The 27,987-nt window shown below is 40.3% G+C and overlaps 1 protein-coding gene and 1 long non-coding RNA gene across 5 annotated transcripts in view; one reads left to right on the plus strand and one right to left on the minus strand.

The window, feature by feature from the left end:
- Positions 1 to 19,655, minus strand: part of RPS6KA5 (ribosomal protein S6 kinase A5) — a 167,370-nt gene extending 147,715 nt beyond the window's left edge. For 2 of the 4 annotated variants that reach the window (XM_075065641.1, XM_032766514.2), the window contains exon 1: positions 19,145 to 19,416. In XM_075065641.1, the coding sequence (XP_074921742.1) occupies positions 19,145 to 19,217 (73 nt within the window). In that variant the 5' untranslated portion in view covers positions 19,218 to 19,416. The other 2 variants (XM_032766512.2, XM_032766513.2) reach the window with 2 other exon arrangements.
- Positions 19,656 to 19,941: 286 nt separating this feature from the next.
- LOC142046668 (uncharacterized) overlaps positions 19,942 to 27,987 on the plus strand; it is a 42,124-nt gene continuing 34,078 nt past the window's right edge. The window contains exon 1 of the long non-coding RNA XR_012655673.1: positions 19,942 to 20,332. This is a non-coding gene — a long non-coding RNA (uncharacterized LOC142046668). The remainder of the gene's footprint in view (positions 20,333 to 27,987) is intronic.

Here is a 27,987-nt window from a genome sequence, read left to right on the forward strand (position 1 = left end):
GTTTGCGGGGCTTTTCCTGTCTACCTGGGCCAGTGCCATCCGAGTCAGTTGCTTGTCCAAGCAATCCCAATGGTGCACTGTGGGATACCGCCCGGGGCCAAACGTCGATTTGCGCACACTAACCTAATCGATATGTTAATACCAGATTCAGCGCTACTTCTCTCATCGGGAAGGAGTACAGAAATCATTTGTTTAAAGAGCCGTTTATATCGATATAAAGGGCTGTTGTGTGGACGGGTGCAGGTTAAGTCGGTTTAACTCTGCTAAAATCGGTATAAACGCGAGCTGTAGACGCAGACCGGCAGTAATGAAACTGAGTCATTTGTTGTCGTCTTCCTCAAGGACACTGAGATCCATCTAACCTAAGTCAGGTTTATCTCCAATACGTTCTTATAGTGTTTTTACTGCATGAAAGATATATAGGAGTCTTAGTCCACGCATATTAGTGCAGCGAATTGCATTAAATAATAGCAGGTTCATACAAATACTTGACAGTAAAAAAGGAGTGGGCTCATAAGTATCCTCCCAAAAGCTTTGTTTCATTAGTCTTGGCCCTAAGATTCTATAGCTTTGGTTTCAGCTAGTTTGGTAACACTTTTGTTTCTTGTGTCTCTTATCTTTCATTTGTCAATTCTTTCTGCTTTGGTTGTCTGGAATCCGAGATTTACTTTTGAGACTGCCGTGGACCACTTGAGAGAGAGCCTTCAGTTAAAAAAAAAAGAAGTAAAAAAAGAAAAGAAAGATTGGAGATTCCAGTCGTTTAGACTGAGTGAACTTTCACTTCTTGTTGAGGATAAGGAACAGAAAGAACTGTGTTACTGCTCCAGTGGAGCAGAACAGGTGAAGAATATGTCTGGGAGACATAAGTATCTCCTTGAGAGGTAGTACATTTTTGATTCCTGTAAGAAAACATTATGATACTAATTCCTGAAATTTCAAAATTAATATAGGAACCCTGTGTGCGTGTGCTGTTATCCTTCTACCCGCTTTCTTCATAAGTAGAAACGCGTTGTTCTAATCCGCTGCTAATTGTTATCATAAACAGGCTTCCTGTGATCTTCAGAGTTACATATTTCAGTAGGTTTGTTTTTTTACTGCTAACAAAACTACTTTCATATCCTCGGGAATTCCTGTTTTCTAATTCTTTTCTTGGATATAGTTTAATTAGTTCAGTGAAGCGTTAAGCAATAGTTTAAGTGGCCTACTTGCCTTAGGTAGCCCCTACAGTCATGTTGGTCCTGCGTCCTTTTAAGAAGCGCGTTGCCTACATCAGGGATATTTTTCTATTTGTATTATAATCACTATGTTAGATATTCTCATTGCCTGGAAAGACGGTTACTTTGTCCCAGTGTGTGATGTTCATGCTTTTACTCCCGGGTCAGCTGTATAAAAAACATTCGAGGCTTTGGATGTACGTGGCTTCTGGTTTCCTGTTAGATGGCTTCTTCAGGCTATTGCCTTCTGGGAGGAGGCAAGCCAGCTCTTGTGTCAAGATCTTCCAGTAAAGATATGACGCACTTCATTCACCGCCAGCTTCAGCACACCTTCATTATTATGCCCAAGGTCGTGTCTCCAAGGAACCACATTCTGGGTGGAATTTGCTGTCCCTGCATTCGGATATTGAACTGTCTATCTGTCTTCCACCACCATATGGGGAAGAGCAAATGTAATAGGATAGTACCCAGTCTACTAAGGATTATCAGTTTTTACCTCCAGTGCTTTCTGAGGAAATTCTGTGATAGTATCTGCAGTACAGAAAATTTCTAGAGGTGTAAGCATCTCAGTCTGCACCTCAGATGTGGAAAGCCAAAATGGATACTTTTGTCAGAAAGACATAATTCCCAGTTCTTGGGTTTTCATGTAGCCAAGTTTATCAGGCCCACATATCCCATTATAACTGTGTTCTATGGGATGCTCATGAAAGGGTAGAAGGCAAAAATCAAGTCAGAATCTGGACTCTAGATGAATGTTCGGGCGTATATTTGTGGTGCTGATAATCGGGCCATGCAATCCTTTTTTTTGTTATGATTTTTGATTATTTTTTTGATTAAATTTCCATTTATTAAAAAAACAGTTGCATCTTTTCATTAAAATCATGTGATATGTTGAAACAAATAAATGCCTTACTATGATAAATGCATACATAATTGTTCAGAATTGGACTGCAATGGGAAAAGCTGATAATACCGACAACTGTTTGAATTTCATTTCCTGTTTCGCCAGTGTGGAGAGCTCACCAGCACAGGTGACCACGCAGAGCTCATCAGCACAGGTAAGAATGCAGTCTCCTGAGAATCGAAAAGAGCTCCAGCATGGACCGCATGGGAGGTACTGGATTGATCGCTATATGGGGAGAGGATTCTGTGCTAACAGAACTCATTCCAAAAGACGAAATGAAAAACAAACATTTGAAAAATTTCCAAGCTATGATGGAGAAGGCCACACAGGGACTCAGTGCAGGCAGAGAGTGAAAGTAAGGAGCTCAAACAAACCTATTCAGAAAACCAAAGAAGCAAACGGAGGTCCAGGGCAGGGCTGAAAACATGCGCTTCTACGCTGAGCTGCATGCAATCTAGGGGGGTTCGCCACCACTACTCCACCCCTGTCCCTGGATTCTGAGTGGGTGGTAATCTCAGCCATGCCTGAGGATTCTGCAGCCAGGAAGATGAGGAGGAAGAGGAGGACAAGCTTGCAGAGAGCACACAGCACTCTGTTCTGCCAACAGCCAGGAGCTTTTTCCCACCAGACGGAATTACCCTCTCAGCCCTCCCAAGCCACTAGCCCAGACAATGAAGCCATGAAGCGACCTCTGGTGAGTGTACCTTTGTAAATATAAATATGGTTAAAAGCAAGCGTTTTTTAACGATTGATTTGCCCTGAGGACTTGGGATGCATTTGCCGGCCAGCTCAGTTATTGAAAGTTTGTTAACATTCTGGGGATGGAGCGGAAATCCTCCAGGGACATCTCCATGAAGTTTCCTGGAGATACTCCAAAACCTTTGCAGAAGGTTTCTGGCAAGGCAGCCTTATTCCGTCCACCATGTAGGACCTTGACCATGCCATGCATGTAGCAAGTAATCGTGTATCATTGCATGACAAAGCCAGCTGCTTATGGTCCCGGTGATTGCTGGCATTCAGGCAACATCTGTTCTTTACCTCGCTGTGTTATCCTCAGGAGAGTGATATCTTCATGGTAACCTGGTTGAAATCAGGAATTTAATTAAGGAGACAGAGATGGCCATTTCTACTGGGCTGTTTGCCTGTTGCTTAAAAGAAATCCTTCCTTGCAGGTAGCCAAGCGGGGGAGGGAGGGGGAAGGAATGGCACTGAGCTTTTTCGCGTTTGGCTAGCAGGGATCTTCCCTGCTACCAGCTATGCGGTGGGGGGGGGAAGGGGGTGATACCAGCCACACGGTGGGGGGAGGGGTAAAGCAATCATCCCACAGAATTGGATGGGGGGTGCATGTTAACAGGAAAGAAGCAGCACTGAACGGGATTTGCTTGGATTTGGGAAAGGAGGGCACTGTGTATATGAAGGCTGCAGAAGCCGAAAGACAATGGCTTACCATGGATGCATGCAAGCTGAATTCTGCTGCCTGGACCTGCATCTGTGAGATCTCTAACACCAGAGCCGCAAGCACCTCAATATTAACATACAAAATGTGACCTTGTAATGAAATCACATGTGCTATGTAAGGTGAATAAGGTGAATAGTGTTGTCACTGTGAGAGTATAACCATTGTTCTGTAAAAGTATCTTTTTAAATACTTCTCTCCCCTTTTTCCCTCCCTCCTGCAGCTGCAAATTTTCAAGCCTCCCTACTCCATCCTGAAGGCTATCCAGAAAGGCAGAGGAAAAAGAAGACGTGAGACGAAATGTTCTCGGAAATCTTGGAAGTAACCTGCAATGAAAGAGCTCATCAGAATGAGTGGAAGGACGTAGTATCAAATTACAGGAAAGATGCCAGTGAACGTGAGGACAGGAGGGACGCTCAAGATGAGAGGAGGCGCAGGAAGATCAGCGGTGTAGGCAGGAAGATCAGCGGTGCAGATGCAACGCTGGGCGTGCTGCGTGATCAAACTGACATCCTCCGACGTCTGGTGGAGCTTCAGGAACAGCAGCAGGGTCACAGAGTCCCGCTGCAGCCCCTGTGTAAATCACCCTCACCACGTTCCATATCTTCCTCACCAGATGTGTAAGAATGTGTGGGGAAGGCTTCGTGCACCCGCCCACTCCACCCCCGTGGACAGCCCAACCAAAGGCTGTCATTACTTTGAAATATTTTTAGTGGCCTTTCCTTCCCTCCTATCCTCCTCCCGAACCACACTGGGATACCTTGTCAGTTCTCTCCATCTTTTTATAATGACTTTTTAATAAAGAATACATGATTTTAAACAAGAGTGACTTTATTTCCTTAAGCAAGCTGTAATCGAAGGAGGAGGTGGGTGCTTACCTCCGGTGCCAAGATAGGGATATGGATTCCATCTATCGCCTCCCCACCCCCCCAGTTAGGGAATCCCATTGCAACAAAGCCATTCACTATGACCTGCACGTTTCCCAGAGTCACAACCTTTGGTAGCAGCAGCTTAATGATTGCTTTGGCTACTTGCATCACAGCAGCCCCCACAGTAGATTTGCCCACTCAAATTGATTCCTGACTGACCGGTAGCTGTCTGGCATTGCGAGCTTCCAGAGGGCTATTGCCACTCGCTTTTCAGCTGTAAGGGCTGCTCTCATCTTGGTATTATGGCATTTCAGGGCAGGGGAAAGCAAGTCACAAAGTTCCATGGAAGCGCCCTTACGCATGCGAAAGTTTTGCAGCCACTGGGAATCATCCCAAACCTGCAACACTATGCGGTCCCACCAGTCTGTGCTTGTTTCCCAGGCCCAAAATTGGCGTTCAATGGCTAGAACCTGCCCCATTACCAGCAGGTTCTCAAAAGCGCAGGGGCCCACAGTTTGAGAGAATTCTGTGTCCATGTCCTCATCACTCTCGTCGCCGCTCTGCTGTAGCCGCCTCCTCCTCATCTGGCTTTGCAGGTCCTGGTTCAGCATAGACTGCACGAGAATGCGCGAGGTGTTTACAACATCCACAATTGCGGTCTTGAGCTCAGCAGGGTCCATGCTTGCTGTGCTATGGCGTTTGCACAGTTCACCCAGGAAAAAGGTGTGAAATGGTTGCCTGCTGCTTTCATGGACGGAGGAGTGAGGCTGTACCCAGAACCACCCGCGACAATGTTTTTTGCCCCAGCAGGCACTGGGATCTCAACCCAGAATTCCAAGGGGCAGGGAAGACTGCGGAAACTATGGGATAGATACCCACAGTGCAACGCTCCGGAAATCGACGCTAGCCTCGGTACATGGACGCACACCACCGACAATGTGCTTAGTGTGGCCGCGTGCACTCGACTTTATACAATCTGATTTACAAAACCGGTTTATGTAAAATTGGAATAATCCCATAGCGTAGACATACCCTATAATAATTATCCCCTTTTAGAGACTTCACCAATCATTTGTTTGTATGGCAAGTGCAAAATCTAGATATCTGGGTGAACCACTAGGACAGTGGAAACAGCTACAGCCAGATCAACTTTTTCACATCTACATACAGCCAAAAGGTTAAGATCATATCTTCTGGATGCAGACCTTGCAACTGTTACCCATGTCTTTATCACCTCCAGATTATACTACCACAATATGTTCCACATGACGCTAGATCTTAAATCTATCCAGAAACTGAAGCTGGCACAGTAGTCATCATCTTTCCTTAAAAAAAATAAAAGCCACAGGTTATATCTTTGTAGAACATAACAGTGCTATTGGATCTGCTCTGGTTCGCTGTTATATACTACACAGAAATTAAGGGGACAGTTTTGAGCTACATAGTTCTAAACAGTCTGTGACCTACTTATCTGATCACCTCCCCATGGATGGATTTATGATACTGGGAGGACTTTAGAGGGAGACCTAAGAATATAATGTTTTCAGGTGCTAGGTTATTTATGTATGTTCATTATTAGCAGAAGAGCCTTACTGGAGTCTTTTTTTAAATGTTTCAAGCATGCAGAGCAAAGCTAGGCATTCCTCTTGAAAGAATTAGTGTATAATTCAAATAAAAATATTATCTGAGGCAGAATTAGAGTGAAAGAGACTCTTCAAGAAATATTCTGACATTATTTGTATTACAGTACTTCCTAGAGCAGGGATCGGCAACCTTTGGCATATCCCTCGGCCCACGCTGCTTCCCGCAGCCCCCATTAGCCTGGAGCAGCGAACTGCAGCCAGTGGGAGCCCTGATCATCCGAATCTGCAGACGCGGCAGGTAAACAAACAAGCCCGGCCCGCCAAGGTGCTTACCCTGGTGGGTCGTGTGCCAAAAGTTGCTGATCCCTGGCCTAGAGGATCCAATACAGATTAGGGCACCATTATACTAGATGCCTTATACGTAGGCTTGGACGGATTAGATTTTTATCTGTAAACGTTGATAAATGTCAATTAAACCATACACAGAAACCAACAAAAGAATATTTCCACTGATAATAACTGAAATTTATGAATTAGCAAAGAAGGAAAAATGCTGCTTGAGAAATTACTTTGATTTAAGCATTATCTGCTTTGTATATTTTGACATGTGATCTTGACAATAAGTGTTTGAGCGGTTATAAATCTAACCTTTAAAATCTCAGTCTGTCAGACTGAAGCCATCCCCCAAAATTTCCCATAACTGTGAAAATTTAAATAGATTAAAAATAGAAAAAGCTTAAAAATAAAACATTAATATTATCCATCAAAATTACAAAAATCATTGAATTCTATCAAGACTGTCTACATACCTACAACAGGACATGCCTCTGCCCAGAAGAGTTTACAATATAATACAGATGAGGGGAACAAAGTATTAGTTGTCCCATTTTTACAGATGAAGTTATAGAGGCACAGAGAGATTAAGATTTTGAACCTTTGCAGTCAAGGAGAGTTTTCTCATAAACGATCACACAGGAAGCCTGTGGCAGAGCTGGGAACTGAACCCAAATCCTATGCAAAAACCATATGGTTAAGGTCTTTTAATATGTTTGCAGTCCCAGATTAAGTGAAACGCTCACCCTTTCATAGTGTCATCACAAGTGTCATCACAGGGCTGTGCCATAAATATCCATTTCCACATCTTAACACGTTTAGCTATATTTTAAATGTAGCCTTAACTTCAAACTTCCTGATTATATAATACTTGTTTCTGAGATGATTACAACATTCCAGCTGTTTTTTTACCCTAAATTACTGACATGTTCCCTCAACCATAATTACATCTTCAGTTTTTTTTTTCTAATAATTTCCTTAGGTTTTTTTTAATTATTAAAAAAAATCATAAGACAACACTGAAAAGAAACCTGAAGAAACTATTAAAATGTGACGTTTGTAATGATTCTAAGATATGTAATATCAACCTTAACAATATTTATTTTAACTTTTAGGCTAGATTCAGCAAGTACACTCAGGTTGCTTTACGCTGTTGTGGAGAAGTGCCGTACAGCCACAGTTTAATAGCCAGTTAAGCTGTTCACAACTTCTCTGCGTAGTTAAGAAAGTGCAAAGCAACCAGAGGGCACACCCCATTTTTTCCTTAGTTCTGATACTCTACATTCTCTTGCATGCATCTTTTAGTTTCCCTCACTCCTGTTAAACAGAGCTTGTGTGCCATGGATAGATTTTTTTAAAAGAAATATTAAGTATCACAGATCATTTTTAACAACAATTTTCATAACTGGAAGTTTCTGCTTCAGAAACTGACTCAAAATAGTCTCCTTTGAAAAAACTCAAAGAACTGTGCATTTCAAAAGTGGCTGCCCTCTCCCACTGTTATCAATGGCAAGGAGCATACAGACTGCCCTGAGTTTAGTTTCAAAAGAGCAACTATTATTTTTTGGCCCCCAAAGAAGACAGTCCCTCCCCCCCCTCCCATGATTACAGTAATAAGAGCAAAGCAATGCGAGGAGCAGGTGAGTGGAAGCAGTGGTCTCAGTTGCATTGCAAAAAAAAAAAAAAAAATAGGATATGGAAGCTATTTTGAAAGGCCAATTCTTTTCAAAATTTTATGAAGGAGAAAATTATTCAGCCTTGGTGAGGCATAAAAAATGGTTGGTTACTTGTACAGTAACTGTTGTTCTTTGAGATTTGTTGTGCAAGTACACATTTCACTATAAGTGTCTGCCCACCCAGTGCACTTAGGTTGGAGACTTGATAGCAGTACTGATACAGCAAAGAATGTGGCCTGCACATCCTCGTGCCAAGGGCATCAAGAGCACAGTTGCCCCATTTCTCTCTGTTTCTTTGCACCAGAGAAAGTAAGATGATAACTGAGGGTGTGGAATGTATATGTACACAATACATCTTGAAGAATCCAGGAAGTTTTCCCAGAATCAGACAGGTGAAACTGTCCCTGTATTCTAAGTCACTTGAAATGTGAAAAATATTGTTTAGTTCTTCATGTAATTAGTAGCAAAATTAGAGGTGCATGTACCTTATTAACTCTGTTTCCTAAACCTCCAGGAAGAAATCCCAGCCGGTTTGGTTCCAACCTAAACCAGGCTGGCCAGCACCATCTGTGATTTGGAGGGCATGCGATAAATGAAGGGGGAGGTATTTCCCTTTTGTGGACACCCAGCCAGCCAATTAGTTATAGAATCCCTCTTGGTGGCAGTTCTTTACTTGCTTTACCTGTAAAGGGTTAGCAAGTCCATAGGTAAAAGGAAAGGAGTGGGCACCTGACCAAAAAAGCCAATGGGAGGGCTAGAACTTCTTAAAATAGGTTAAAAAAAAAAAAAACAACCTTTCCCTTTGTCTGCTATTGTTCTCTGGAGAGAGAGGACAGAGCAGAGAAAGGGCTGAGACTATGCTGTAAAAAGCTTTTTGTCAGGTATGGAAATCATCAGATCATATCTAAAACGCCTCATTTGAACCCAGATACATAAGTAAACCAGAAAACGTGTAGGAAGATGCGATTAGGTTTATTTTGACTTGTGGACTCCTCTGTGGCAACCTCAGATGCTTTTGTTGCTTGTAACCTTTAAGCTGAATCCCCAGAAAACTATTTTGGGTGCTTAATTTTTGGAACTGCTCTTTTAAAAAAAAATCTAGCAATAGTCTGAGTTTTCAGATGTATTTTCTTTCTTATTGATTTTAATAAAATTTACGTTTCTTAAGAAGAGGATTTAGGTTTTTGTGTCTTTAAGAGGTTTGTGCACATGTTTTTTAGTTAGCTGGTGGCAACACCTGATTTCTTTGCTTTTCTTTCTCAGCTCTTCCCAGGGGGAGAGGAGGAAGGGTGAAAGGGCTTGAGGGTACCCCACAGGAAGGAATTCCCAAGTGCGCCTTCCTGGGTTCCAAGGGGTTTTGCATTTGGGTGGTGGCAGCATCTACCCATCCAAGGTCAGACAGAAGCTGTGACCTTGGGAGTTTAATACCAGCCTGGAGCGGCCAATATTAACTTTTAGAATCCTTGCAGGGCCCCACCTTCTGCCTCAAAGTGCCAGAGTGGGGAAATAGTTATTCTAAAGATACACATGTATTTTTTTTCTCTTTGGAATGCTCATGCACATATCCATCCCATTACAGGTGATTTCCAAGCAATTCACTGATGACAGTAGGGCTTCAGAGTCTAGCAAAACATTGGAAGATCTGTCCTCCAGTCTCAGTCTGTGTCAGCCCAAAATGCTTGAATGATGGCATGTACTGAAAACCATTCAGCTGCTCTGCATATTTCTGACTCAGGTACTCACTTGTGCTCTGGTTGAATGTAGTGGTGTTACAGCCGAAGGGCCTAAACTGACCATTTCATAGAAAATCCAAATACATACAATAATCCAGGTTGACATTTGTTGAGCTGAAGTGACTTATTTAACTCCTTTGCAAATGCTATAAAGCGTTTAGGTCAAGATCTAAAACTTAATTCTACAAATGTAAAAGGACTAAGCCCTTCTACCATGTAGGGCATGAAGTTTGTAAGAATGAATTCTGGAGAAAAATAAGCACAGATGCACTGTTTGATTCAAATGAAAATCCTAAACGCTTTGGACATAAACTTAGGGGGAGGTCTTAAAGATACACTGACCTTGTGAAAAAATGGTGTAGAGTGGGTCAATCATTAAAGCTCGAAGCTCTAATACACTTTTAACAGAAGTGATCGCCATCAAGAAGACAGTCATGTACAACATGTAGGCAAAGAACATGAAGCCATTAACTCAAAGGGAGGATCTGTCAAACAATAAAGGACAACATTCAGATCTCAAGGAGGAATCTGGCTGTTAATAAGTAAATAAAGTTCTGATAAGAGCTTTAAGAAAACTGCAGTTTGTAGTGTAAGAGAACACTGAAGAGTCTCGATAGGTGGATGCATGGCAGACATAACAGTGAAGTCTATTTAACTGTACAAATCCAAAGGTTTGATTGTTTTAGCTGCAATAAGCATCACAGAATATCTTGACCGTGAGTTGTACTAAGAGATGATTAATAGGATAATGCACAAACTGAAAACCTCTTCTGCATGGCAAGGAAAGTGCATCTTGAAGACTCCCTTCTGCTGGATATCAAGATGCTATAAGAAAGTTCAGACTAAGATCTCTCAATCGGGTTCAGCCACTGATGAGCCATGCTGTTAGATGCGGAGTGTGAGGACTGTGATGAAAGAATTGTTCCTGGTTCTGTGTCAGGAGACCTTCTGGTACAGGAGAGTTATTGGTGGCTGGATGAACAGCTCTTGAAGATCCACATACCAGTACTGAGAAATGAAAAGTGGGAAATCCCCTGAAACCTGTAGTCCAGGATAAGCTGAGTAATTGTTTTAGAGTTTTGCTTAAGTCTAAAAAATAAGACTGCCTGGAAAGAGGCTCTGGGTTCTTCAGAGGTATGGGACAAGTCAGCACCTTACAGTGTCCTTCTAACACCATTCAGGATGGAATGCAAAATTCCTGCTTAACCAGTCCACTAATGTACTCTTTGCTCCAGGGAGATGAAAAGTTTTCAGGCTGATTTTGTTGCACATACAGAAATTCCACAATTGGACCCCCTCCTGACATAGTTTGATGGACTTCAGGAAGACTTAAACCCAGTGAATGTGCATTTAACTCCAGTATGTTTATGTGGAGAGACTACTCCTGTGACAATCAAAGGGCTAGAGACTGAAAGTGCCTCAAGTGGGCACCCCAGACAATCATGGATATATCTATAACCAAAGTCAGAGATGGCTGTGGAGAGGAGAATGGAACATCCATTGTCTAGCTCCATTCACCAATCAGGGGATGACAGCACTCACATAAATCAGCATAATCAGATAATGGTTGGTTGGTTTGTAAACTGAGCTAAGCCGGGTCTACATTCATGAGGTGAAGTCTGGCATGCTGACACACACATGCATAATACTATGTGCCTCAGAAGGTAAAGACAAGACCTCATTGTGGTTCTGGGATCATTCTTCAGATCCTCAGGTATGTACTTGATGGGCAGAAGGTGGTCTCAAGTTAGTTGTACCATCATGGAACTGGAGTTGAGAACCACTCCAACTAACTGGATCCTTTGGACAAGAACTTTTTAGACCTAGACTCTTGAACAGAGACTGGATCTGCTACAAGTTCTGAGATGCAGGTCAGAAGTCCAGGTCCCAGAGAAGCAAGTCATCTAGATAAGGGGAAACTGTATGCCTGTCTTTCTGAGACAGGCCACCATCACTGCCATACATTCTGTGAACACTCTGGGGGAAGATGAGAGATTGAATTGAAACACAAAGTACTGGTAAATGAGTATTGTTTATCATGAATTTTAAATGTTTCCTGGGGCTTGGACAGATCACCACATGGAAATATGCATCCCATAAATTGAGGGCAATATACCATCTCCATGGTTCAAAGCAGGGATAACGGAGCAAAAGGATTCATCCCAAGCTTCGCCTTCTTTATGAAGGCATTTTGCTTTCTTAAGTCCAAGATGAATCACAAACCATCTTTTTTTCCCGGGGATGAGGAAGTAACGAGAATAGAAAAGATTTTGCCTTTGTTGTGGAGGAACTTCCCATACCACTTCCCGATCTAACAAACTGCATTTGTGAAAGCTACACAGTCTCATGGGAGGGCGCCTATAAAGAGGCTGGGAAAAGGTGTGAAAGGAATTGGATAGAATATCCTGTCTTCAATGCTTTGAGAAGCCACTTATCCATTGCTATTGCTTTCCAGATACAAAGAAAAAGGAATACCGAACTTCCAAAGGTTAGTCAAGGTTCCAGAACAGATGATAAACATGGTACAGCGCTCTCACCCTGATTGTTAAATGGTTTGTTTGGAAGAAGCTGAACCTTGGTGGGCAGAAGCTCCAGTTGCTAATGCAGACTGCCTGTATTTGAAGAGTTTCCCTTTCCTCCTAGACATGTCAGCTTGTTAGTGCTAGTACAAAGATTGTCTAGGCTGGCTGAAGTTTATACTGATGCCATTTAGGAGGCAGCACATATGTTCCTAAAGAGCAGAGTATGGCTGTGGAATCTTCAAGAGACCTCACCCATTAGGGTTTTGTATCTTGTGGAGGGGGAGACTTTGGGGGGGGAGGGAGGGAAAGGAACAGCTTAAGTCCTTCAGAGGCAGATCCTCAAACATGGTCTGTTAATTCTTAATAAATGCTTCAGGATTGCAGCCACAGACTGTCACATTGCTATGGCATTTGCCACCAAGCAAGAAGTTGTATCCACTTTATCAGTGACTGCCTGAAGGGATGTCTTTTTTGACGAGATGACTTTCTGAGACAAAATGTCAAACTGGTATCTACAGTCTTCTGGCAGTTTGGATGAGAATTCTAAGACTGAGTCCCAATTAACAAAAGAATATTTTGCAAACAATGTCTCACAGCTGGATATCCTCATTTGGAGGCTCACTATGGAAAAGGCTTTTCTGGCAAACAGATCTAGTCATTTAAAGCCCTTCTCCTTAGGAGCAGACTTTATTGGGATCTACTTGGACGTCTCATTTGCTGCAGTAACAACCAGGGAAACTGTCACTGAGTGCATAAAGAATTGCACAAAGCCTTGTGCTGGGACATGGTATTTTCTGCCTGCCTTTTTAGAAATGGGAAGCTGAAGTCTACCAAAGCGCTTGTCCTTCCCGCTAATTAAATACTACTTGTACATAATTATTCCAGATAGGTAATTAAATATTTAAGAAGAGATTATTTATAGGAGATCACTGAAATCCTTCAATATGTTCAAGGGTCTTATCTTGGCTGTGGGAACAGGCTACAGCAGAAATACCAGAAGAATCTCCTTACTTGAGTTCCTTCCAAATCATTCCATTTTGGAAGGGAAAGATAGGCTGTGAAGCCAGACCCAAACCTTGCAAATCTTTCAGCATCCACAAAGGGAAAAGGCCACCCAAGCTAGCAACATGGGTCTACTCAGGAGCTACCCCAGCATTTCCCCAAGTACTCGCTGCAGGACCAGTTTGAGAGTGGTAGAACCATGTGCATCCCCAACCCTGTACCAACTATTCATGGGCTTTCCATTTCCAACACCTGACCTACACATCTACTACTCTTTCTCCCATTCCCTGCATGGTTCCCAACCCTACCGAGCTCCCTCTTGAAGGTCTGGAGACTGTGCCACAGGCAGTTTACAGCTCTTGGCTGGAACAAGGAGGGGTGCAAATCGGGACACACTATACTCTCCAGTCCATATGGAGAGGTGATCAAATCTAACCCCCTGTGAGGCGCTGAGCACCCTCAACTCCTATTAAACTTCAGTGGAAAATGAAGGCATTCTGCAACTCCCAGAAGGAACTCAAACATAACTACTATGTAGTTTTGAAGCCAATCCTGGGTTAATACGGCAAATAAGCATATTAGGAACAAGTCAACAGTATGGTACCTTTACCTATATTTCTCAAATTTGCAAGCCATGCTGGGTTAAGCTATAAAATTGTATCTATTTTAGAACTGTAAAAAACCCTGCAAATCCTATGATAAAGATTTTCTACATTTGGATGTTTGCCAGTCATTATGGTTTAATTAGATATGAAAAGTATAGCAATGCTTTATTCCTTCTAAGGCACTAATCTAATTTTTTTTTTTTTCAATTCTACTCTCATCTCTACTTTTAATTTTATTTTGAGAATGAATTATCAACCTTTTCCCTTTCTATTTCTCGTTCAAATTGAAAGTCTCCATTTCAGCCTTAGTTCATGAGAATCACTGTGACTACAAAACATTGTTGAAAGAGACGCTGCTAACTAGTTCAAGTTCAAAGTTTGATCGCCTTTAAAACACTTATAGTCTCCAGAAGAGAAGGCAGTGCACTGCACTAAGGATTCAGAGGTTAGGGACTCTAAACTCTGTTTCAACTAGTTATAAGCATGACGAAAGATGGCAGGGAATACTAAGTTCTTTCATAACTTTTTCAGCCAATTCAAGTTATACTAACTGGTCCTGAAGAGATCCATATCTAGCATTCCTTAGCCCGAAGGCTGACCCAATATCAGTGTGGGGTGGAAAAGAAAGGTTTAAGCGGGGATTGAGGCATTCTGGTCAACATTGTTTTTTTAATTCAATACCTCTAAACTTTTGTAATATCTTCCGAGTAGGCTTCATTTGAAGATTTTTTTTTAATTTAAGATTGGCATAGTTAAAGGGTAAGCTGCAAATTAGACCCCTTCTGTCACTCTCAAGGGCATCCCTCAGAATGATAGGCCTGGCTTCCTCCACCTCTGTCTGGATGGAGCCCAGCAGTCCAACCACTCTTAGACCAGATCTCTAAGCTGCAGCACTCTATTTCTCAATGGTGTTAACCCGATATGCCCGGCTTTGGCACCTCTATCCTCTTCCATCAGGAGCTTGTGACTGTGGGTGTTTAAAGTGATTAAAAAACAACTTCTTTTTTAAAAAAAATGATAACATTGTTTGCCAAAAGAAACAAAGCATTTAGGAAAACTGATTCAAACACTCCTTGCAGAATCCCAGTCCACTGCTCTACCAGCGGTGCCAGACCTATTCAAGAGACGGGAGGGAACTACTGAGGGATGTGTTTATGTATAGGGGAACATGGAGCACAGGATGAAGGGAAAAGTGAGGTGTATACTATGATAGTTTTGGTGATTCAAAGCAGCTGTAAAACTAGCCCAACCAATAAGCATGTTCTGACTGCTTAGTGCTGCTCCAGGGCAGAACAAAGCTACCATATCATACCAGTGAATATGGCCATACTACCCACCACCTGACCAGGATGTTGATGGCGACTGTGAAATGCTCCGAGATAGAAGCTAAAAAACACAAACCTCAGTAATAATGGGAGATTTAAACTATCCTCACATAGACTGGGTACTTGTCACCTCAGGACAAGATGCAGAGATGAAGTTTCTATACACCCTAAAATGACTGCTCCTTAGAGCAGCCTGTCCTGAAATACACAAGGGGAGAGGCAACTCTTGATTTAGCCGGAAGTGGAAAACAGAGTCTGCTCCACGAGGTGAGTATATCTGAACTGCTAGGTAATAGCTACAATAATATTATTAAATTTAACATCCTATGGAGAGGAACACCAAAGAAGCCCATCACAGTAGCATTAAACTCCAAAAAGGGGAACCACACAAAAATGAGGAAGCTAGTTAAACAAAAATTAAAAGATATAGTCACAAAAGTGAAATGCCTGAAAGGTGCCTGGAAGCTCTTTAAAAACACTGTAACAGAGGCTCAAATTGACTGTACACCCCAAATTTAAAAAAACGTAGTAACAGGACCAAAAAGAGTGCCACCATGGCTAAACAATAAAGTAAAAGAAGCGGTTACAGGCAAAAAGACATCCTTTAAAAACTGGAAGTCATATCCCACTGTGGAATATAGAAAGGAGCATAAACTTTGGCAAGTCAAGTGTAAAAGTATAATTAGGCAGGTCAAAAAAAGAATTTGAAGAGCAACTATCAAAAGACTCAAAAACTAACAGCAAAAATAATTTTAAGGACATAAGAAGCAGGAAGACTGCCACATAATAAGTGGGACCACTGGATAACTGAGGTGGTAAAGGAGCACTCAAGGAAGATAAAGGCCATTGAGGAGAAGCAATATGAATTATTTGCATCTGTCTTCACTGCAGCGGATGTGAGGGAGATTCCCACACCTGAGCCATTCTTTTAAGGTCCTTGTAATTATCCCATAAACAAGCATTATAAATTCAAAGTAAAGGTTAAACCTGAAAGAAATGTAAACATGTTAAGGTATAGTCAATAATCACATGAGCATTGTAAGGGGTTACTACAAGATAGATTTAACAGTTTATACACCCTATAGTATATTTCCTTAATTTATTTTTAGAGAAAGAACTATAACAGCCCCTATAATGTACTTCACTCTAAATTACTGATATGTACTCTCAACCTGAACACTAATTTAACCATTTTCTTATCTGACAATTAGGTAAACAAGCATATACTGTAAACAGTGTCTATTTTTTAGAGCAATCCCATCTGAGATTCTTATGATAATAGAGAAAATAAACTCAGGTATGAGCATGTGTCCGCCAGTATCTTGCTCAATTTAAATCCAACACTCTGTTCGCTGAATGTGGTATAGTGCTTTTGACAATAGAAACACAATTACCAAAACACCCTTACAAAGATCCAAGCAGCATCTTCCAAAATGTGTAAATAAGAAATCACGCGCTTCTCGAAGCAATTCCTATTTTAGTAATCATAGTATGATTTTTAAAAAATGCTGTTGAGACGGCCCTCGTTTTCCTCTGCTTACTGATACTTTCAGTGTGTAGTCAGTAAGACATTCAGTGAACCACACAGACAGCAAACTCAAAAAAATAACTGGGAGGGGTGGCAGGGAACAAAGACACCCAACAAAGCCATCCACAAAAAGGAGTAGTAAGATCAAGGGATTAACATTTTTTTAAACAGAAAAATTAGTGCAATTCCCTTCTTTAGTTCTTCCAACGTGTCTCATCTTTCCATGCATCATCTAGATTGTAAATTCAGAGGTAGGGTCTTTGAATCTGTGCCCTGAATAGTGATTACATTGTTAACACTTAAATCCAGGCAGATAAGATGTAGTTCTTCCCCCACCCACGCACTCCAAATATTTCCAAAAGTAGCCTGAATCCTTCCAGAAAGCATATGAAAGGAAGTAAAACCCTTGATACTTGGTAGGGAGTAAAACTCAAAAATATATACACACACACGGAAGAAGCAGCACGCAACTGAATTCCATTATACTGAAGACACTAAAAAGAAGTTTATATAAAAGCCTTCTGTTAAAAATAAATATATGGGCTTTTCAGAGCTAGAAAGAGTTTAAAGTAAGGGTTGACCAAAATCAAGGGTGATGCTAAAGAAACCACACTCTCACATTTCAAAACATTTCTTTATTCCCTATACCATCTTTGTATAACTGTGTTGATCAGACACAGTCTTATTTTTTAGTGTTGTAAAGCAGTCTGAAACCTATAAAATAAAGTAATATTGTGTTTACGCTTACCACATGACCTCACACACCACCCTATCTCAAAATTGAAGGTGAATTTGTTCTGTATCTACACTTTTAAAAAAACAAACACAAAAAAAAGAACAAAATTGCAACCCCTACATAAGGTGGTATGGATCTAGCTGTAAAAAAAAGACTGCTTCTCTCTCTGTGCTGCGGTGACAGTTAAGGTCAACTGGGGAGCTTTTGTACACAGTCCCTAGATCTGAATGTCTGGGGGTGGGAATCTGCACTCTCTCAGTGGTGTGTCTTTAACTATTGAATTTGCTTTCACAAGTGGTCTAAAGACTGAATCTGTTACACTTTGTCTTGTAGGTTAAGATCTCTCTCTCCCTTTTTCTTAACAGAAGTACCATGTTACTGTTTTGTTGTGCAGCTAATTTTACTTTATTTTGGGGCTGAAGGGGAAAGGAGAGAGGGCTGTTGTTTTTCTGGTTGGCATAGGTCACAGGACATGGATTGTTTTAAAATACCGTGCATGCATTTTGTCTATGTCCTTGTGTGCGTTTTGTAAACTTAAAATAAGCCCAAAACTTCCTGCAGCATTCAAGTTACCTGAAGACCAATTCGAAAACAAGATACCTAAATCATCCATAAAACCACAACTTACAACAGCATTCCTACTGTGTTTTTTAACATTATACAGCATGTTTTGTTTGTGCAAATATTTCCATGCAGCGTTTTCAAACAGCTACCTAATTATCAGAAGGTTTGAAGACCCAGGCAGAAAAGTCAGAACATCTAACAGCACACCAAAAAAAGCTGTACTTGCCACAGCTAAGGACACTTAATGATTTTTTTAGAAAAAGAAAGCATGGAATTTTGAGTGGGTGGAAGGAAAACTGGTGAATACTATAGTAAGCTGCAATGTTTTGGACCATTACTTCTTAAAAAACACCTTTTAAAATACATATACAAGAACTAGAACTCAAGTCCACACATGGGAAGATATGGTGAATTTATGGTAGGCAACAGGCAGTCTCCAGCCATTTATGCCCTTCAAAACCATCAGACACTACACGTTAGGGAAAATTAAAGATCACCAAAACTCAATACTAATATATATACATATTTTTTAAAAGGCCCCTTTCCCTGTTTCACCTCCCCATGCCAGGCCGTTTCGCCTTCTCTTTTCCCAGTTCTTTCCCAAGCACCACAGCTCCCTCGAATCTCCCTTCTCTGCCCCGCTCACCGTCCATGGTCAGCGCTTCTCTCCAGTCACCAACCTCCTTCTCTCCGGCCTCTCCTTGGAGCCGCCACCCCGCGCTCCCCTTTCCACCTGTCTTCTTGGTGTCTCTGCCCCCCATACTCCCTTCTCCCCCATCGCATCTCTCGCCCGATGTCCCCATTTCTCTCCATTTATGGCCCTACCCTACCGCTCCATTTACCCCAGCTCACCCTGTCCCACGGTAACGTCCCCAGCCTTGCTACCCCCCACGACCCCCATCCCCCGCCACGACCCCCATCCCAACCTCGCGTTGCCCTCGTAACCGTTCTCTGACACCCGTGCCCTCTCCTCACTCCGGTTCCACCGGCCTCATTCACGACTCACCCCCGCCCACCTCGGCCCTTAGAAGGCACCCGCACCCCGGCCTGGCCGTAACCCCCTCTCCGCCCTGGGGCGCTGTGCGGTCACTCACCGTTCTTCAGCTCGTGCTTGACAGTGAGGAGGGGCAGCTCCCCTTCCTCTGCGGAGCCGGAGGGTCCCTCCATTTTCTCACAGGCTCGCCATCCCCCGCCCCTCTGCCTCCCGCCTGGGGTGTGCGTGTGGGGTCACAGTGTTCGGCAGAATTTTATTGTTCAGAGACGTATTTGCAGGTTAAAAGCCATAACATTAAACAAAAAAAAAGAAACATTAAAATTCCGCCTCCCCAAAATCCAATCCCTGTAGCTCCCCCCTCGCTCCGGCTCCCCTCCCTACCCAACAGCAGTGGGATGGGGACCCAGCCACGGCGGCGGGATGGGGGGAAGGCTATACGAAGAAGAAGAGACTCTACTCACTATCCCCCCGCCCCTCATTTCTCCAGACCTCAAAGAGGAACGGCGGAGAGCTGAGAGCTCATTGGCGCGCGCGCCCTCACAGCGGGCGACGGTTGGTCAGAGAGCGTTGGACATTCGATCCCCACCCCCTAGCCGCCGAGTGGCGCACTGCCCTATTGGTTCACAGGTTGCGCTAATCGCTTGCTCCTCCCCCTTCCTTCTGCCGTTTCCCCCGCCCACCCGCCGTTTTATTTGTAAACATTCCCTCCCGCCTCCTGAAGTGGGCGGGTGCTAGGTCGCCTGGAGATGAAGAGACGACGCTGACTGGCTCCTTGGGATTGCTAGTCATTCTAACTGAGAGAGGGAGGAGTACCTCCTCCGGCTCGGACCTCACATAATTCTGGGAAAAAGACGGGCGCGGTAGCGGAGGGAAGAGAAGAAGATGTAACGCCCCCGAGGCGTCCCTTACTCGCCTATCCCCGGAAAGCGCAGATGGGTCTTGGCGCCCTCGGGTCCGCCAACCCCCTAATGGGGGAAGCGGGAGAAAGAAGGGAAGGGGTCGCCCCTCCCCCGGTTGCTGAGTGGGAAGAGGGTTCCCGGCTCTGAAAGAGACAGAGCGAGATGGAAGCATTGGAGTGGCTGCCCGGAGCACAGCACCGTGCGCTAGCTACTCAGTAGTATTACCCCTCAGGGAGTCAGGACCCCTCGAGGTAACTTCTGTGCATCTGCAACAAAACGGTGGGCCCCGTCCCAATGTCCCAGCGACCTTAATATCTACATAACGAGAGCCAAAAGCTGGGTGCAACGAGGAGGTTGGAGAAACACCTGGTAAGAGTTAAAGGATAACGGTAAGTGCAGCACACCAGCTGACTAGCCTTTCAAAATCAAGTGTTTTGTAGGCTCTCTAGCAGAGGTGAATTTTAAGGAGACCACTCAGTCCCAGCAGCATGACCTGCAGCAAAAGGGAAGTTCCAATATGCAATGTACTGTATCATTTCCAGTGACACATTCTGCAACAACATTAGGTGTTAGATATCCTAGCTCCAATCCAGTGATGCAGCACAACTCCGTGCTCTATCTTGATCCTAATAACACAACCCACAGCAAAGCCAAGTCCCTCAGCATGCAATGCATCCTCTCTCCACAGCCCATATCTATTTATTTAGGTGCATATACTGTGGCAAAGAGCCTTCAAGCTCCCAGCATACAATTTGCCACATGAGCAGTATGGTGACTGGAGACAACAGGTAGGCTACGTCTTCACTACCCGCCGTATCGGCGGGTAGCAATCGATTGTTCGGGGATCGATATATCGTGTCTCATCTAGACGCGATATATCGATCCCCGAACACGCTTATATCGATTCTGAAACTCCACCAAGCTGAGCGGAGTTGCGGAATCAACGGGGGGAGCTGCGGACGTCGATCCCGTGCCATGAGGACGGTGAGTAATTCGATCTTAGATACTTCGACTTCAGCTACGTTATTCACGTAGCTGAAGTTGCGTACCTAAGATCGATTTTCCCCTGTAGTGTAGACCAGCCCTTAAGTGGCACATATGGGAGGCATGGATCAGCATTCATGTCCGGCTCCCCATTTGTGCCCAGCTCAGGCTGGGGAAGCTAATGATCCAACCGCTGTGGTAGCAAATGCACATTGCACGTGTAAGCAGAGTCAGGTTGAGCGCTACCCTGACATCTGGTGGTGAATTGTAGGGAGTGTGGAAAGAATCTCAAAAATTTCAAAAGGTGTGGAAAGATTTGCATTGGCATCCACCTCACACTTAGCATAAACCCACAGCAGCTTGGGATGGTGATTTTAACAGCTCTGGGATCCCCAATTTCTTTGTTATTGGGGCAGGAGGAAAAAAAAGTTTGCCACCCTGATTGTGTGAATGGGGAGCTGTGGGACTGCTTTGTGACAGAAATGACTCAACCTCATTTGGGTGGTACTTGCTAAACATGGGACAGGGGTTCTAAAACCCTATGAATTGAGAGAGAGGTTGTGGACTGGTGTGTATACCTATGGTATGGGCCCCTGTTGATGGCCTGGAACACCCATTGCACATCCTCCTCTCTCTACTGTTAAAGATTAGAGCTAATTTTGATTCTATTAGGAGTCTATCTAGAGACTGCTGAGCTGAATTCATGTTGGACCAATGGTGCACCAGCACCAGGGCTCCCCTACAAAGAGCTGAACTGAGTGCTGTGTTAACTAGTGGGGGAGTCTGAAGACCTATCATTAAGCGGCTGGCAGAGCAGTTAGAGCAGCCCATGGAACAGTGAGCAGAGTGAAGCAGTTTGCAGGGGTAACTGGAGGAGCAGCACAGCTGGTGTGGTGGAGCTGGTCGTGGTGAAGGCTGCAACAGAACTGCAAGGGAGCAGGGAGAGCATGGGGCCCGGGCCCATGTAAGGGGCCCCGTGAACACCCGGGGGGACGGCCCCCAAGGTCCCCCAGGCGGGGCTCTATTACCATAATAATTTTTATTTTTTCTTTGCTTACTCTTTTAACACTAAAATCCTCTTTACATTCACATATACAAGAAAATAAACTCTCTGACACTCCTGCTGTTAAAAATATACTTCTTTTATACTTGCCCAATCATTACACTTTAAAATCACTTTTTAACTTTTTTCTCCCGTATAAAATCTGTGCCTTTAATATCATCAAATATGCAAAAATAGATCACATTTTTTCTTTCAAAACAAATATTCTTTGCACTTAATCCAAAAACTTTTCTTTTATTTGAATCAAAACATTTTCAAATTTACTATTATCATGAAGTTCTTACTATTACATAACACAATTCCATATTTATTTACAATCAGAGTCTTAAAAATAAATACCTCTTGTTCTAGCCCTCCTCCAACATTTTCACTCTTATTCTATCCTTATTCCACTCATTTCATAAAATCTACTTATATCTTATAATTTAATCACTTTCAGAATCATCCTAAACACATTCCTCTGAATCATAATACTACCTCAATAAAACACATTCTAAATAATATGATAATTTTCATTTTTTTTTATCACAATAATCAAAACATTTAACCATGCATCTTCAACAAATTAAATGTTCTTATAATACTTTTTAATCTCCTTCTCCATTTTCCATCTAATCTGCTCATTCACCTGCCAGTCACTCCAATACTCTTATCTCCTCTACTCAGTCTCTTCATTCTATTAAACCATTTCAAACCTTTCATCAAAAACAAAACCCCCCAATAAAAATCTTACGTCTCTAACAAAACATATAATACAAAATAAACTTAAAAAACAACAACTGATTAATAAGACTAAAAACTAAAAATAAATAAAAAAAAAACAAACATAACATCCTGCATCACATCAAAGATAATGACACTATAGCTAATACTTAATACTTCAATATCAAATACCTCCTTATAAAAAAAATTCACAAAAACATTCCTAACAATTCCTAAAAACATCTTCTCTAGCTTCCATTATACTCAATACTCAATTTCATACATTTCCATACATATTCTTAATTTATTTTATAACAAAAATTACATTAACTCATCATAACCAATTTTTTATTAAAAAATTACACCATCAATCAACTTAAACTAATACAAATTGACACCAGCCCCCCACTCCCCCAACAGAAGCAACACACAACAAAAAAACTCCAATCCTCCTTTCTACACTCGCTCTCCCACTCCCATCCCCTTCTCAAAGCAAACACTTTCCCCCAGCAAACCGCTCATCACTACTCTCGCCGCCCATTCTCCCCCAAAAGTAAAAATATATCTATTCACTGTATTCACTTATTCCCCTACCCCTACTTCTCCCCCTACAAAAAAAATTCCTCACTATCTTGCACCTCCCATCAATAAACTTCCCAGACGTTTTCTTCTTTACCTCTGCCTGCACATTAAAACAAACCATCTCATCCCACCCCTTCCTCATGCCTAACCAAATCTAACCCCTGAATATATTCCTTATAATTCATTAACATTTTCTATTTTATTACTATCTATCTTCCTATAATAACCCATCTTATAATCATATTATATTAAAATTAATATTTCAACACTATGCCTTCTTTACTGTATTTATCCCACTTTTAATCCTTTATTAATCTTACTATTTCCAACAGCTCCTTTCTGCTATAAATGTTTTAAAATCTCACCACATTAAACCAAAACCTTAAACAAAATCAAACACAATCTAATCTTTAAAATTCCATTTATCCCTTCCACTATCAGATCAGAACTAGTATCAATAAAATACTTACCTCTCCTACCCTGACATTTACTCATAAGAATAACACACAAATTACCAAATACTCTCACTAAATCAAACCTAATAATAATATTTTCATTTAATCCTATCAATCTTCACCATTTCTTATTTGATCAAACATATTCACGATATTATTTATTTTAAACTTACACCAACATTTTAAGATCATAAAAACTTCTTTTTCTTTCAAATATTTCAATACTATAACAACCTATTTAAAAATTGCAAACCATTATATTAAATAAAACCAACCCTTTTTAAACCCAAATAAATAACCAAACCCTCTCAAAAATTTAATCACCACTTAATCAAATACCAAACTCCTAATTTTCTCCTTGAAAACCAAAATTCATAAAATTCACCCAATTTAACTAACCCAAAATTAAATTTAAATCATACTAAACTCCAAATATACAACCAACAACCAACCCTTACTTTCTACCTTAATAATAAAAAAACCACCCAATATGTCAATCATACTTTATTAATAAACAATCTAAAACCTTTATCTACAATTACTACACACTTCCCACTTTAAAACACACATAACTGATCATACTCTCCTTGCTACCAACCACTTTTTAATACAACTTAACTCACCCACATTTAAAAAAATAATATACAACTTACAATAATAAAATAAACTAATATTCTCAAGCCTAATCTAACACATATCTTCAATATACATAATAAATCTACCAACTAAATCATCAACCCCATATTTCAATGATCTACACCTAACTTAATCCCATTTCACACCCACTCTATTAAAACCTCAACACATACCCCCAAACAATTTAATAAATATATTAACAATAACTCCCACTTAATTCCACACACCTTCTCACACCTTAATTTATTATCCTATTAACCTCAACCATTCTCCTATCAAAAAAAAAAAATCATAAAATACTTCAATATCAACCTAACTATAAAAAAAATACAAGATATAATATCCGCAACTTTCATTTAATCAATCTATCCACCTACTCAATATATTAAACCCATTCACTTCTCATATTCACACATAAACAATCATGAAACACCTCTTTCTAAAACCACATTAATTAACCTAACATCCTTCCACTGAAAACGATATCATCTCCTATTCTAACATTCTATAAAAAAAACAACAATCCAACTGTCCAGACCATCTCCCCATTTAATTTTATTTCAAACTTAATCAACACTCTAAACAGCAACTTAAAATTACTCATTAAAACTTACATTCTCATCAAACCAAAAACAAAACACCACCAAAACTAAACAAAACACCTCACCTTTTATTAACAAGCTCAGCCCTTCCCTACTGAACACCCGATCATAAAAAAACAATGACCTTAACTTCCATTAACACTCTCTATTACCAACAATGATACTTGCTATACATCAAAATTCAATTTATTTTATCTCTTAAGTATAAATCCTCCTACTTATTCCAAATACAAAAAACTCCTTTTCCCTTCTACAAAAATATCACTCTTACAACTATCCACTTTACTTCCATCACTACTAACACTTCTAATATTCTCTTCTTTTTAAACTAAGCCAAAGTCTTTCTCTCACTATATCAACCAAATCAACTTACTCTCACCTATCTATTTAAATGCACGCTCTCACCAACAAAATCTCCCATACAAAAATAAATAAATACCTTCCTTCTCAAAAAACTAATCACCATATGAGCATTCAGCAACAATATATTCCACTCTTTCACTACACTTATCATTTCCCCCCACACAAATAACACTTAAATCCTACATAAAATCACTCACATACTATACAGCTAAACTCTATTTTCTACAAAAAAATAAATACCCTCACTATTACTATCAAAAAATAGCTCTGCTTCTCATCAATACAAACCAAAAATATCATTCAGTTGATCTACTTCTATATTAAAACCTATTTCACTAATTTTAACACAATTATACTTACAATTTTAACTCCACTTAATTTACCTCTCAACCCTAATCTATTTTCCTCTAATTACTAAACTCCGATCTCTTCAACCCTATTCTATTCATTATTCCAAAACTTCATTGCAATCATCCTAACCCATCATGAATCTTATCACCCTTTCACTTAAACCTCAAACTAGCATCATCATCCTCTAATTTTCTCAAACTTCATTCCCGACCATCTCACAACAAAACAATACACAACCCCAGAAACCAAACCTGATTCCACCTCCCATCTCAAACTAGCTCCATCCTTTTTACTTCTCACCCCCATCAAACACACTCCCCTTAAACATCACCACTTCCCCACAAAACTGCAACCAATTATAACCCATCATACTCCCTACTCCTGTTTCCTCCTAAAAATTCCATGATTCCACACCCCACCAATCATTCAAACCCCACCTTGATCAACCCAAAATATTCATAATTTTAACTAAAAAATTATCATAAGCTTCTTAACATAACTATTTCTACCAACATTGATCTCAACAAAAGTCTACTTATTCAATAAATGTCAGGAACCCACAAACTGCTTCTTACATTCTTAAAAAAATCCCATCTGCTCATTACCATCTTAAACCCAAAAATTTAACAACAAATTACCCATAATCAAATATCTAAAAAACATTTAAAAATTAAATACACAACTATAACATTATTTATCAACTTTGATAAAAACAAATAAAATCATCATCTCCACTTTTACTCTGTTTACTTCATACCACTATAAACCTAACTCTTTTACCACTATCTCAACTCTATACCACAAACTCTCCTATTTATTCATAAACCCCAAAAATCTCTTTTCTTTTCTATTCAATTTAACAATCATTCAACCAACATTCCTTTTTTATGAAAACATAACATCTCTAAAAACTTTTTCTTCATTAAAATCAAATACAATCTACCAAAATCCTATTCAAATTTCTTCTAATTTTTATATTCAAAAATTAACCTAAATAACTTCTCTCATATTTTTATTCTAACATTTTCACCTTACCATAATTTCACTATCTTAGTTAATACAATACACAAATCATATTTTTCAACCAACAAGCTTCAAACAATTCCAATGATATCTTTATTATAATCTACTTCCATAATAAATTTTTACTTTTAAATAAATCATCCAAATTTTTAAATTATAAAATATTATTTCTGCCATTGACACTTTTAAAACAACACATATTTCCTTTTTCTTCTCTTAATCACAAAATTATACAATCACCATAACCTCGTCATTCAAATAACTACACATCTCCAACTCCTCCCTAAAATCAATACAAAACATTTTTTTAAAAATCACAAAATTACTTACAAATCCACACTTACTCTACACACTATTCTCATTAACATCAATAATAAATATCTACTCATACTCTCATTTTATACCGATATTAAAACTGATGCCTTAATAACTCTAAAAAAATTTCTCCCTAACAATCTTTACCTTTCAAATAAATCTCTTTGTAATCTCATCATCTAAATTTCCAGCATCCCATACCCAGAAATATTACAAACTATAATTTTAAACATTCAAACTTAATTAATAAAATTAAATACACTAAACAAATACTAAATATTTCCTTTTTCTTAATTCTACTAATTCACAGTCAACCAAATTAAATATTCATATTTACCTTACAAAATACTATACTATAACAATATCATAAAACTAATTATCCAAAAACTTCTAAACATAAACTATTAATATGAAAATTCCCAATAATAATGATACAACTTTTATTTTACCACTTAATAACTCACAAATACTAAAATCCACCTTCTATATTACTAGATACAACCCTTTACCTTTCACTCTAATCGTACTCCATGTCCCTCACCATAAATTAATCAAATTCCACTGACATCACATACTATCTACCCTCTCCCCATACAACTGTCCACCCCTTCCCCTTTCTCCCCTCCCCCACAACTCCATCCGTATATGCAAATCTAAAATTCTCACCCCTTTTTTCCTTCCCAAACAACCCTCTACAACTCCAATAAAAAAACTTATTCATATCATACACTTAAAAACTTCCTTCTACCCTCTCACCCAATAAACAATTCAATAACAACTCACTTTACTTTAAACAACTTAAAAAATAAATCTCTTAGAAAAAAATATGATCTACAAATAACAAAACTTTAAATCTAAAAAATAGCAAAAATTACATATAAAATGAATACACAACTAACCAATTCCCTTTACTTTTATAACAATACTACACATTCCTTTTATCAATTATAACTCAATTTATTACCAAT

Source organism: Chelonoidis abingdonii, chromosome 4 (assembly GCF_003597395.2).
Source record: "Chelonoidis abingdonii isolate Lonesome George chromosome 4, CheloAbing_2.0, whole genome shotgun sequence".
Taxonomy (NCBI): Eukaryota; Metazoa; Chordata; order Testudines; family Testudinidae; genus Chelonoidis; species Chelonoidis abingdonii.